Genomic DNA, 12500 nt, shown 5'->3' on the forward strand with positions numbered 1-12500 from the left:
AGACGGGGTCGACAACACTGGAGTTTGTTGGTGAAGACTGTCGCCAGGCACTGGAGTTTGTCAAGGCTCGCTACAATGGGTAAGACTACAGTTCATCGTGCGTGTGCCTGGTGCCCACGCCATCCGCCCAACAGGCTAGCGAGCGAGCTCATGGAACTACTGTGCCAGCTACTTTCTTACTTTCCGTGATCGGGTGAACTTACATGAGAGCCCAGCCGGTAAATTGATGTGTGAAAGCGTCCAGTCAAGCTGGTAATTTGTCCTAATTACCGGCTCCCCCCCCCCCCCTCCCCATGTCTTGTCTCAATGACCTCATTGCCCGAAAACCGAGTACTGTGCACTCCTATCAGGAATATCTGGTGAACATTGCATCACAGCTTCCTCGGACCAAGACCAAATTTGACTCTGTGCCATGCGCCCACGACCGACCCTGAACTTTCCTTTTCTTTGGGAGAAGTTCACCTAAGATACGTGCCCCACTATTCTTCTTGTTTTCATTTCAATATTTCCTTGGCCCACCAACTGAGTCCTAAGATATGTGTTTTTCTGTCTCTCCCCCCCCCCCTTTTGTTTCCATAGTTACCAGAGTGAGGATAACCGAGTTCCAAGAGTACATGAAAAGCAGAGTGTGCAGCTCGGATGGGTTGCTGCCGCGGCGAAATTCCGTGATTACATCATTTTAGTGATGTAGTGCGTACAAGCAGGATTCAAACAGGTCTCTTTCTGCACAACTGCAGCTCAGTTGTACACACTATGCCATTTCCTGCCTCAGATCTGCACCAAATATGATGTAATCATGGAATTCCGCCGTGACAGACACCCATACTGGGCCATAGTGGAAAGCCCCAAGCTGCACACTCGGGTCTTCATTGTACTCTTGGTTTGTCGGGCCTTCTTTTTGTTCCATAGTTAGCAGATAAGTAAAAGTGGGGAGGCTTCCTGCAGTTTCATAAACAGTTGAGAGTAGAGCCCACACGCTCTTTTCCTTTAAAGGGGAACTCCGGTCCAAAATCACCCCATTTTTTATTGCGGAATCCATTAGAGTATGCCGTAAGTGGTAGAATGGCGAAAACCGGAAGCTTCTACGACAAGGATAACATACCTAAATTACCAATTGCAATTTTCCATATTTGGCACGAGGGGCCCTCGCCCACCCTGTGACGTAAAACGTTCTCAGTGACCTCCAAATTTTTTTATTTAAATGGTAGACCTGCAGAAATATTGAAAAAGGTATTCACTGTTTTTTCTTCAATCAATAACCCTTGTACTAGTATTCATTCGATCATCATGTTGGAGGAAGAGGAGACCACGGGAGGTGTGGAGGTGGACGCCACTTCGGATTCAACAACACCGAGGCCTTTTAGGTTTGAGCCGAAGCGCGCATCAGCGTCTGCGAAACTGTCTACAAGTAATATTTCTGAGACTACAAAACAGATGAACGTGAAGAGAACGCTTTGGTTGCAAGTGCTCGCGTGAGAAGCACTGCTTGATGCCATTGCGGACAATGCAGCATGATGTGGAGCGAGGTCGAGTCGACTTGTTGCTGGGAGGTTCCTGCAGCTTTCAGTAAACGCGGCGAGCAGGAAGGGCTGCAGTGCGTCACGCAGCACTCAGAGTTTGCTGTTGTTTGCCTGCAAAAATCAGTGCTCGAGGTGGCATTGCTTTCCTTCGAAGAATTTCGGGCAAGGTGTGGACCGTGGTCAAACAGGTGAGGATTCACTGAATCGGTTTCATTATTTCCTTTCTTTCCATGTTTCATGTACCGGTACAAAGTAGATGGGACGTGTTGTGCAATGATTTTGTGTACAGCATTCAAATTCACCAACTTCCATCACACAATCATGAAGTTCTATTGCACCCATGCCAATATAATTATACTGGTACAACGATGTCTTTCATTCATACTATTCCTAGCACTGTAAGTGTTTCAACTGTGTGTAAAAGTGATGTAAATTTGAAAAAAGGCCAAAGTGTCTTTAGTATAGTAGCCCATAGAAATATTAACTCGAATCCGAAACTATTTACACTGAAACTATTTACTTTTACACAATCATGAAGACACTCGTGGTATGTGTATCTACATCTCTCCAACTGTTTTGTGCAGGATTTGGAGACATGTGGCGTATAGACAATACACATGGTTCACCCATGGATACTTTGGTCGCAAGCAGCGGCGTGTGATACCGTCTTGCGTGGTATCGAAGATAAAGCAGCTGTACCAGAAGCCAATGCAGATGCGCACTGGGGCTTTGAGGAAGCAGTTGGACATGATGATGATGATGATGATGATAATGCTTCTTGGCCTGGTTGACGTTCACATAATCATTGGTACATGTGCATGCAGAATGTAGAAAACAGTTGACAGACACGATTTATAACTATTCTTGACTCGGGCAATATTTGTGTTTTCGGGTGGGCGCATGCTTTGCACCAATGCAGCTGCACGAACAATCTGGTAAAGTTGACAGATACAATGGCACAAGACTGTACTGTGTTCGGGAGCATGGGGTTGTGCCGGTGCCGTGTGCCGTTGCGAGTGCCGAGAATGGTTGTATGCACATCGTTCAACAGGTCCTTCAAGAAGTTGCAGGACATTGTCGTGCAGCTTCTTGGCCACTTTGTGCTCTTGGTGTATTCCAGCCTGTACCTGAGCACACCCTCCTTGGTTTTGGCGTGCGCTCTCCCTATATTGGCATTGTGGGACAGACATGCCGACTGTACCCGTGCTCTCATGCCATTGTACGAAAAGTGGACACGTTTTGGTGCCCACTTCAGTATGACAGCATGGAAATTTTCCAGACTACAAATCATACTGTACCTTGTATTTGTGGCAGTGTAGCTGCAACCGGAAAGTAACGCAATGGAAACTTACAGATAAAGAGAACCGAAATAACACACATGATAACGTTCCATGTACATTACATCAATTCTCGACTTCATTGACTAGGATTTTGAGTAGAGGACTTTGAGTAGGACTGTAGTCGTTTAGAGCTACGTTCTGGACGGCACAAAATCATGCCGTTCACTTACCTCATCGTGCTCACGTTCCTGGAAGTAAATCGAAGATGGTCTGCTTTTGCTGGCAGCAGAGGTAGAGGAGCTACTAACTATTAGTATGACATGCACCGCCAAGTTTCAGGATGGCAGAGACCCTGGCTTCAAGCGTCGCTGCTGCTTCTGCTTATAGCCACCAATGCTTTGTGCAAACTCTTGTTGGAAATCTCTTTCATAGCACATCTCAGTGAAATGCTCAGTGCAGACACGATTATTTTTCGTCGGAGAAAAATCCTTCCAACATACTCTCCATAGCCAAGCTGTCGTCAGGTTCGCGTCAGCCAGAGGAAAGCCATGCTACGACAGCCCGCAGGCGCCTCTTTCTTCGTGACATTGTTGCATCCAGAGACGCAGCAGCGAGTCGTGACAATAAATCGGGCATGGCACAGAACAACAAGCACTTCAACAATGGCCAAGGACTTTTCATTCTTGCTTCAATAATTTGAAAATTTCATCTGAGTGGACCGGGCTGAGAACGTTTTACGTCACAGGGTGGGAGGGGGCCCCCTCGTGCCAAATATGGAAAATTGCAATTGGTAATTTAGGTATGTTATCCTTGTCGTAGAAGCTTCCGGTTTTCGCCATTCTACCACTTACGACATACTCTAATGGATTCCGCAATAAAAAATAGGGGTGATTTTGGACCGGAGTTCCCCTTTAATACAGGTGGAATCCTGATAATTCGAATATGGCTTAATTCGAACATACTGGTTAATTAGAAGTTTTTCCAGGACCGATTTCTGTCAATACGATTCCCATATTAAAAATTCTGATAATTCGAACCTCGAACCGGACATGTCCAGTTAATTCGAAGTTCCACTAATTCCACTTACATAGAAAATGTGTGGGATTTGTGCTGATAATTCGAAGTTAGCAAAGTGTAATTCGAAGTTCACTGTACACTGTACTGGTCAGTTCAGTTTGCATGAGCAGGCTGTGCTGGTCAGTTCAGTATCCGTGAAATACGTGTCTAAGGTCCATAGCGCAACTCTGCATTACCACGGGAGCATTTTGACATACCTATTGTGTTGTGGGGTCATGTTTGGATAATTAGAATGTCCGGATAATTAGAAGTTTTTTCCTGGCATTTGGAGGTTCGAATTATCAGAATTCCACCTGTACTGCAATAATTCAACTCATTTCATAATATTACGTTTCGGCAAATTGCCTTCATCAGGTTCACAATGATGTGCAAGCTCTCAAACCAGCATTTGATAAAGGCCAATTCCCCTGTCAGTACGAGCTGGGTATGAGAAGCAGCGCGATAAGAATTCAACTAATACAATGTAGCGCTAATATCGACTATCAGTGGATGGGACTACAGCTGAGGTAAAAACAAAAACAAAACAATAAGCGCTTTTGTCAGCGCCGAATGTCATGATAATCAGACAATAAGCGAGTGGCGATACAAATTACAGCAATGACCACCCAGCGTTAGTGTTTATCTTCAGAGCCAAATTTCTGATCTCCACAGCCTCCCTCAATTTCCCGCTAGCCCTGTCGCCTTCTCGTGCGAGGACTGATACTGCTGTGAAGGCGCTATCTCGCAGTCTCAATCTCCTGCGCGAATGCTTGTTTCTCATGTGGTCACCCCAAGGCTTGTCACGAGTCCTTCGACGTGCTTCTCCATTATGTTCCTTTAGACGGGTCTCCAGTGATCGTTCTGTCTCTCCAACGTAATATTCCGTACACCATTTGCAATCTATTCTGTATACTGCATTCTTTTTCATGCAAACCTTTTCCCCACCGGATTGACATGTAAGACATGGCTCAAGCGGGCGGCCTCGTTTCCTACGTTGCGTAATATTCTGCTCCTTGACACACTGGGGTGGAGAATGTGCTGAACGACATAATTGATTGCGGAGACTGCCCGAGTGCTCATAAACTGCTCTTACCGGCAGTTTGTACTTGCGAATGGCCCTGTTTACCCTATGGTGTACTTGATCCGACTTAAACGGTAGTTTAAGGAATGCACAGCGTGGGTTTCCTCTGCGTCGACGTCTAGGCTTCCTTGCCTCTGATATGATGCTTTCTGGATAATGGTTCAGGCGTGGTTGTTTGTGTATCTGATGTTCACTTTCAGTTTGCATCTGAGCATTGGATGAGAGTCGCTGTGCCCTCAAGAATTGCGACTGTGCGACGGCCAGCTTGACATGAGTAGGGACTGAAGATGCGTAGTCAACTAACAAACCACTGCTGCACGGCTTCTGAAATAGTCTATATGACAATTCGCCTGACTGTTGAATAGCTATGGTGACATCCATGTAGTCTAGGCAGCCCCTGCAACAGCTCAGATCATAGGTGAACTTGATTCGATGGTGCACGTTGTTGATTCGGTCGATCAGCTCCATATGTCGCTGCTTTCCATGTATCCAGAGGATAATGATATCATCACTATACCTTCTGTCCAGGAGTCCTGGAGAATACGTGTTTCTATGGTGTGCATAAGCAAAATTGCAAATGGTGGTGCAAGATTATTGCCCATAGCTACCCCGTCAAGCTGGTGGTAAATTTGACGACCGAATCTGAAGTAATTGTGAGTAAGAACGAATCTGAGCAAGTTTTTGGCTTGGCAAACATCGAGGCCAAACATATCTATTTGCTGAAAATGCTCGCCTAGGATGTCGCCCACGGCATCAACGCCTTCCTCAATTGGATAAGTGGGTATACCCAGGTTTCAACAGTGCTCAACACCACAAGGGCGGAGCGTAACCACAAAGGTCAAAAAGAATGGTTTCACCAATTATATATACATACGTTGTAACGCTGCGTTTCATGCAAGTAGCTAAATGCTAAGGCAATCATCAGACAAGTTCACAACTAATGCTTTTGTCGCGGGATAGCTTGTTCTTATTGTGGGGGATACGCATGGGCATGTAGAGGAGGTGTGAGTTATCAATGCAGGGCATGCATGGGAAGAGCGAGCGATAAGAATTACATCATCACTGGATGGGCATGCGCAGTAGGCGCGAACTATGCATGGAGCGTGCAGAGACGGAGAAACCACCAGGCAGGACAAGGGTAAGCCATGGGGGCACTGGGCAGGGGGTGTGATGTGTGGCGGTGGAAGCACACTGTGGTGTCCACATTCAACAGCCGCGGGTATTCAGAGGATGTGGCGGTGATAGTGGTAGCGCGCGGTGGCTATGTCACGGCAGAGTAGGTGGAGAGGTAGAACTTGTTTTGGTGTCTGCACTTTGATACCAACTCCGACCTCTTGTTGAGCAGAATGTGAGGCGTCTTGAAGGTGATGATGCGCAACTTTTCTGCTAAACACAAGCAGCACCTTTTGGATATGTTGCTGTAGGACTTGGCCCGATCTATGACTGCCCATTTGATACTGTATCCCTCACCTTGGTCAGCCAGCGCCCATGTGTGCTTGGATAGCTCGGTCTTGGTACGGTACTTTTCATGCCGCATGCTGGTTAGATGGTTGCCATAGCGCACCTTGAAGGGCGTCTCACACAGGCCGATGTATTGCCTTTCCTCGCCGGTACTTGGGGTTGTGACGGAGGCCTGGTACACCACTTCCCCCTCCAAGCATCCGCCGCCCAAAGGGCATGATGGCTTGGCTCGGCAGTTGCACCCTGCTGCAGATCTCTCTTCACCAGGCGTTCGTACCTTTTGGTTGTGTCCCTTCATCAGGTAGGACATGTTGGGCATGCAGGAGTAGCTCAACTTCAATGTGTTTCTGTTGAAGATCTTGTGTAGTGGCGACGCGGCAGGGAAATGTTTGCTGACTAGTTTGAAAAACCTCTGGCCGATATTGGTGGATACAGATTTGCTGTATGGTGGGTTGTACCATGTTATGTTTCTCCTCCGCTTGTTCTTCTTCTTGGCCTTCCTCAATTGGGATACTCGGGTTTTACGTTGGAGAGACAGAACGATCACTAGAGACCCGTCTAAAGGAACATAATGGAGAAGCACGTCGAAGGACTCGTGACAAGCCTTGGGGTGACCATATGAGAAACAACCTTTCGCGCAGGAGATTGAGACTGCGAGATAGCGTCTTCACAGCAGTATCAGTCCTCGCTCGGGAAGGCGACAGGGCTAGCGGGAAATTGAGGGAGGCTGTGGAGATCAGAAATTTGGCTCTGAAGATAAACACTAACGCTGGGTGGTCATTGCTGTAATTTGTATCGCCACTCGCATATTGTCTGATTATCAGGACATTCGGCGCTGAATAATGCGCTTATTGTTTTGTTTTTGTTTTTACCTCAGCTGTAGTCCCATCCACTGATAGTCGATATTAGCGCTACATTGTATTAGTTGAATTCTTATCGCGCTGCTTCTCATACCCAGCTCTTACTGACAGGGGAGTTGGCCTTTATCAAATGCTGGTTTGAGAGCTTGCACATCATTGTGAACCTGATGAAGGCAATTTGCCGAAACGTAATATTATGAAATGAGTTGAATTATTGCAGTGTTCTAGTGGAAGAGAGCGTGTGGGCTCTACTCTTAACTATGGGTTACCGGAGTGAGGATAATTGAGTCCTAATGTATGATCAAGAGTACATAACCCCCCCAGAGTGTGCAACGCCGATCCAGCTCTGCATAGGGTCTTGGTCGAGCGGAATCGGATCCTCTGATGTCATGCGTACACTCCACACCAGCGCAAGGCCGGTCTCGAGGCAGGGCACCATTGTTTTTGATCCGAGAGTACCCGCGACTCCCCGGGTTCCCCTCAGATGTGTACGGTATTATGACGCAAAGATCCGATTCCGCTCGACCAAGACCCTATGCAGAGCTGGATCAGGCGTTGCACACTCTGGGGGGTTATGTACTCTTGGTATGATTGTGTTTATCGGGTCCCCCCCCCCCCCTTGTTCCCATAGTCGCCCCCCCCCCCCCCTTTGTTCCCATGCTTTCCCCCCCCCCCCCCCTCCTTTTTCCCATAGTTTCCAGAGTGAGGATAACTGAGTCCTAAAATATGTATTTGTCGGTATCCCACCTTTTTTCTGTTTCCTTAGCTACCAAAGCGAGGAAGTGTCGTGCAAGACAGAGTTGGTTGAGCCGGCGTGTCACGCCATACGTAACAACAACAGTGCAATCGTCTACGTCCCTCCGCCTGCACCGACATCTGCAAAGGGTGGAGGTGGTGGTGGTGGCGGGAAGAAAGCCACGCCTGAGATCACAACGCTGACGATCGGTGCCCTGGGCCGCAAGCCCATCGACGAAGTCAAGCAGGTTCTCAGTAGTCCCGATGTGGTGAGATATCAGTAGAGCGGTGAAGACCTGCCCCAGGTGGCAGCGTGCTTTCCTTTTGTGTCCTGTGTATGTGTGTGTGCGCGTGCTGTGTGTGTGTTTGTGTGTGTGTGTGTGTGTGTGTGTGTGTGTGTGTGTGTGTGTGTGTGTGTGTGTGTGTGTGTGTGTGTCCTATATGGTGCAGTGGTATGTGCAGCGATTTCCAATCGATAGGTTGCGGGTTCGATTCCCGACGATTATGGTCACACACGTCTTTCTTCTCTTTCTCAGACTCTTCCTGACTTTTCTTTCATTCTCCTGGGTGGTTACCAACAGCCAGTGCATGCCAGAGTATGTGGTGTGATGTGTGTGCGGGAAAAAAAAGAAAAAAATCCCAAAAATAGGGATTCACTGGCCAGAAAAAGTCACTTCATATAGCTGTGTGGTGTAGACCAGGCTGAATAGTGACGGTCAATTCTTCAGCCTTGCAAGCTGTTGAATGGTGCAATCCCAGCACGAGTTGCTATGGCTTCTGCCGTAGCATTGCTATCATCGCCTCCGGCGATGGGCGTCAAAGGTGTGTGTGTGTGTGTGTGTGCACGTGCGTGTGTGTGTAGCTGACCCCGGAGGCTCTACAAGATATTATACTCTTTTAAACAACAACAAATACTTTCTACCTCATGATGACAGTCCTGGGTGTTCTTGTTCGTGTTCTACAATAGTACATGTTCCTGAAGACCGAGGTCCAGAGGCCAGTCTAGTTTTCCATGTGTTGGTTTGGGTGTAGTTGAGGAGGCCAGTCTAGTTAGTGTTTTATAGCCAAAACAACCAGATACGATGTAGCATAGAGCTGGTGGTCCATCCACCCATGATACTGAAATTGGGCATAGGGTGATGATCGACAGTGTGGCCGACCTGGGGCCATACCACCTCTCAGGAGCTGGCTCCGGGCCTGCTAGTGCCACGCTTTCTTGTTCAACCCGTGTTTCAACCAAGCCCTGTTCTCTCTCTCTCTCTATCTATCTATCTCTCTCTTTCTCTCTCTCTTTCTCTCTCTCTTTCTCTTTCTCTCTCTCTTCTCTCTCTCTCTCTCTCTCTCTCTCTCTCTCTCTCTCTCTCTCTCTCTCTCTCTCTCTCTCTCTCTCTCTCTCTCTCTCTCTCTCTCTCTCTCTCTCTCTCTCTCTCTCGTCTGTGTTGCCTTACGGACCCTGCACGACAGGCTAATGTCAATGTGCCGGGAGACTTTCTGCGGACGCTAAGGGTTCATCCGACGTGCAGCCTGACAATTTTGCGCGAGGATTTCCACGTGGCGTACACAGTTCGGCGTGATCAGGACGCTGTCATCCTGCAGGGCTTCGCCGCTGAGGACCTACAGGCTGCCGCTGACCGTCTGAAGGAGTTTGTGGCGTCCCAGCTCGCTCTGCAAGAAGCTAAGGTACGCGAGTGGTTTGTGGGCTGGGTCCGGATTAGAGTGTTGTTTGTTATTCTACAACTTCAGTACTGCCGGGTTCCGAAGAACTGGGAAATTCAGCCTTGTAGCCTAGACCGTTCTCATCTTCATGTATTCCAGGCTATGCACAGTTGAGTTGCCGTGTATGCATAGGTATGCTGTACCTGGTGAAATTCTAGCCTGGTTGTTCTTTGGCTCTCGGGTTGTACTGTATGGATGTCAACCCCCCCCCCCCCCCCCCACCCATACACACACACGTGCGCGCACACACACACACACACACACACACACACGTGCACACACACACACACACACACACGTGCACACACACACACACACACACACACACACACACACACACACACACACACATGTGCACACACACACACACACACACACACACACACACACACACACACACACACACACACACACACACACACTCTCTCTCTCTCTGTCTTTCTCTCTGTGTGTTTCTGTGACAGACTGAGATGCTACGCTGTAGCAGTGGAGTGGCAATGCGGTTCCTCAAGCACGCCCTCTACACACTACAGGATGAGAATGCGCAGACAGCCATTGAGGACATTGAGAACCGACACAGCGTGTCTATTGGCCGTAACGAGGACGGACAGATCACCATTCGGGTAGGTTAGCGCTGTTGCCCTCTAACATTATTGCAGAACCTGTCAAGGTGACCACCTGCCTTAGAGGACCACTCTGATAAGGTGACCACCTGCCTTAGAGGACCACTCTGATAGGTGACCACCTGCCTTAGAGGACCACTCTGATAAGGTGACCACCTGCCTTAGAGGACCATTCTGATAAGGTGACCACCTGCCTTAGAGGACCACTCTGATAAGGTGAACACCTGCCTTAGAGGACCACTCTGATAAGGTGACCACCTGCCTTAGAGGACCACTACCATAAGGACCAAGGGATACAATTTCTAGTCTAATTTCCCTTTACACAGCGACCACATTTTGAAGGTCCCTTGATCGGTCGCCTTAGACAGGTTACACTGGGCAGTCAGACCTCGCATAACGGCACACATCCGTTTTCCAGAAAAAATATCTGGATAGGCGAGGGAAGCGGATAATCGAACACACACACTGTACGTGTGCATGGTGTATGCTGTAAATTGGTAACCAACGAGTTTCTTGCGGACGGCGAGGGACCCGGATAAACGCGGTCTGACTGTACATTAAAACCTGTAACTAACGACCAACCCTTGGGGCCGGAGAAATTGGTCTTAAATGGCAGGTGGTCCTTAGTTAGAGGTTTGAAGTGCGCAGCCACATAATACCGTAAAAGTCCGTAATTAGACACCCTTAGCAAACAACGGTAACGCTATTTTTTACGGTACTCGTACCTTGATCACCCAAATAGCGTTGAAGCTGCAGCGTATAAACGTTATGGGGGCTGATTTATCGTTTTGACCAACGGTACGTGTTTTGGCCAAATATTGCATAGTCCGTACGCAATTCACCTTGTATCGCGTATATGGTGACAAAAATGGTTGTACCGCGCGAAATCAAAGCTACTCTCGTGGCAACAGCGTACTAAAAATAGCGTGCATCTTGCTAAAGGTCGAACCCAAATCACGGTATTTTCCCCCTTACGATAATACCGTTACAACATAACGTTTTTTGCTAAGGGTGTCTAATAAGTACCTGCTCGAAAGAAATACCCCCTTCATTCTTTTGGCTCTGTCTGTTGAAGTCAAGTCAAGCCCGATAAACATACTGCCCGAAATAAGTACCGGTCCGATGCGCACATGCAGCACGTAGCATGTACATCGACATGAAAATTACTTCTCCATTACACACAAGTCAGGTCCGAAAGTTAGTTCGTGCCCGAAAGTCAGTACCCGCCCGAAAGTTAGTACGGGTGTGGTCACTAAATTCGAAAGTAAATACGTACTTATTAATACGGACTTTACGGTGTATGAATGTGAGACCGTCCGTGCCGGGCGAAGTGGTCTGTAGTGCCAGGTTGGTCGCTAGGCACGGTGGTCTTTAGTTACAGACTTCACTGAACTTGCTTGTCGATAAACATGGCATGTGGTTGGTTTCTTTCCACCAGTATATATTAGTACCAAGGGGTTTTATTTCCCGTCAAATGACCAGTGATAGGGAGATCACCTGAACCTGGAGGCCACAATCGAAGGGGCCGTTGAGTGGTCGTCTTTAGCAGGCTTTGCCGTACAACGTTGACCTAAAAATAAATAAATATATCTACGTGTAGCGAGTGTGTGGAAATTAGACTGTTTGCCTACTGCTCCTTTCTCTCAGCAATTGAGCACTCGCAAGCGTCATACGAGTGAGGTAAAAAGAAAAAGAAAAATCACCAGCCACACCGCCGGTACTCAAACCAGGAACCTTGTGTTTATAGAAAAGAAAAAAGACCAAGGAGCTACAAGGTACGCTATAGTATCCCTAACACCACCAGCAGCACTAAACAATCATTTCATACGATAGCATTGTAGTTCCTCGGTCCTTTTTTCTTTTCTCTAAACTTATCCTTGGCTCTCCATCCGAGTCCAACCTTGTGTTTCCTCTGCCACTTGCAATTTTTCGGTTTAGGTTTGTTCGCCCGTGCCGCCTAATGATTCCATGTTTTACAATGGCATGCTTGTCTGGTTGCTGTGTCATTTGTCAGGGTCTGTCATCCTGTATCGCCTCCGCTCAGTCCGACATCAACAGCGGTGTGCTACTTGGAAACTTCAAGTACAAACGACATGAGCTGCCGGGTAAACGTGAGGCATTCATGCGTCTGATCAAGCGCACCGCTCTGAAAAGGATTGAGGACGAGC

The 12500-nt window shown here is 47.9% G+C and overlaps 1 protein-coding gene and 1 long non-coding RNA gene across 2 annotated transcripts in view; both read left to right on the top strand.

The window, feature by feature from the left end:
* Positions 1-12500, top strand: part of LOC135820768 (uncharacterized) — a gene marked incomplete at its 5' end in the record, with an annotated part of 41051 nt that continues 28551 nt past the window's right edge. Inside the window, 5 exon segments of the mRNA XM_065333801.1 lie at positions 1-79; positions 8025-8262; positions 9458-9673; positions 10174-10332; positions 12347-12500. The exon segment at positions 12347-12500 is cut by the window's right edge and continues 57 nt beyond it. Of these exon segments, the coding sequence (XP_065189873.1) occupies positions 1-79; positions 8025-8262; positions 9458-9673; positions 10174-10332; positions 12347-12500 (846 nt within the window).
* LOC135821492 (uncharacterized) lies at positions 1234-2476 on the top strand. Its single transcript, XR_010554375.1, has 2 exons — positions 1234-1708; positions 2105-2476. It is a non-coding gene; the product is annotated as an uncharacterized LOC135821492 (long non-coding RNA).

This window comes from Sycon ciliatum, chromosome 7, assembly GCF_964019385.1.
Source record: "Sycon ciliatum chromosome 7, ocSycCili1.1, whole genome shotgun sequence".
Classification (NCBI taxonomy): domain Eukaryota; kingdom Metazoa; phylum Porifera; class Calcarea; order Leucosolenida; family Sycettidae; genus Sycon; species Sycon ciliatum.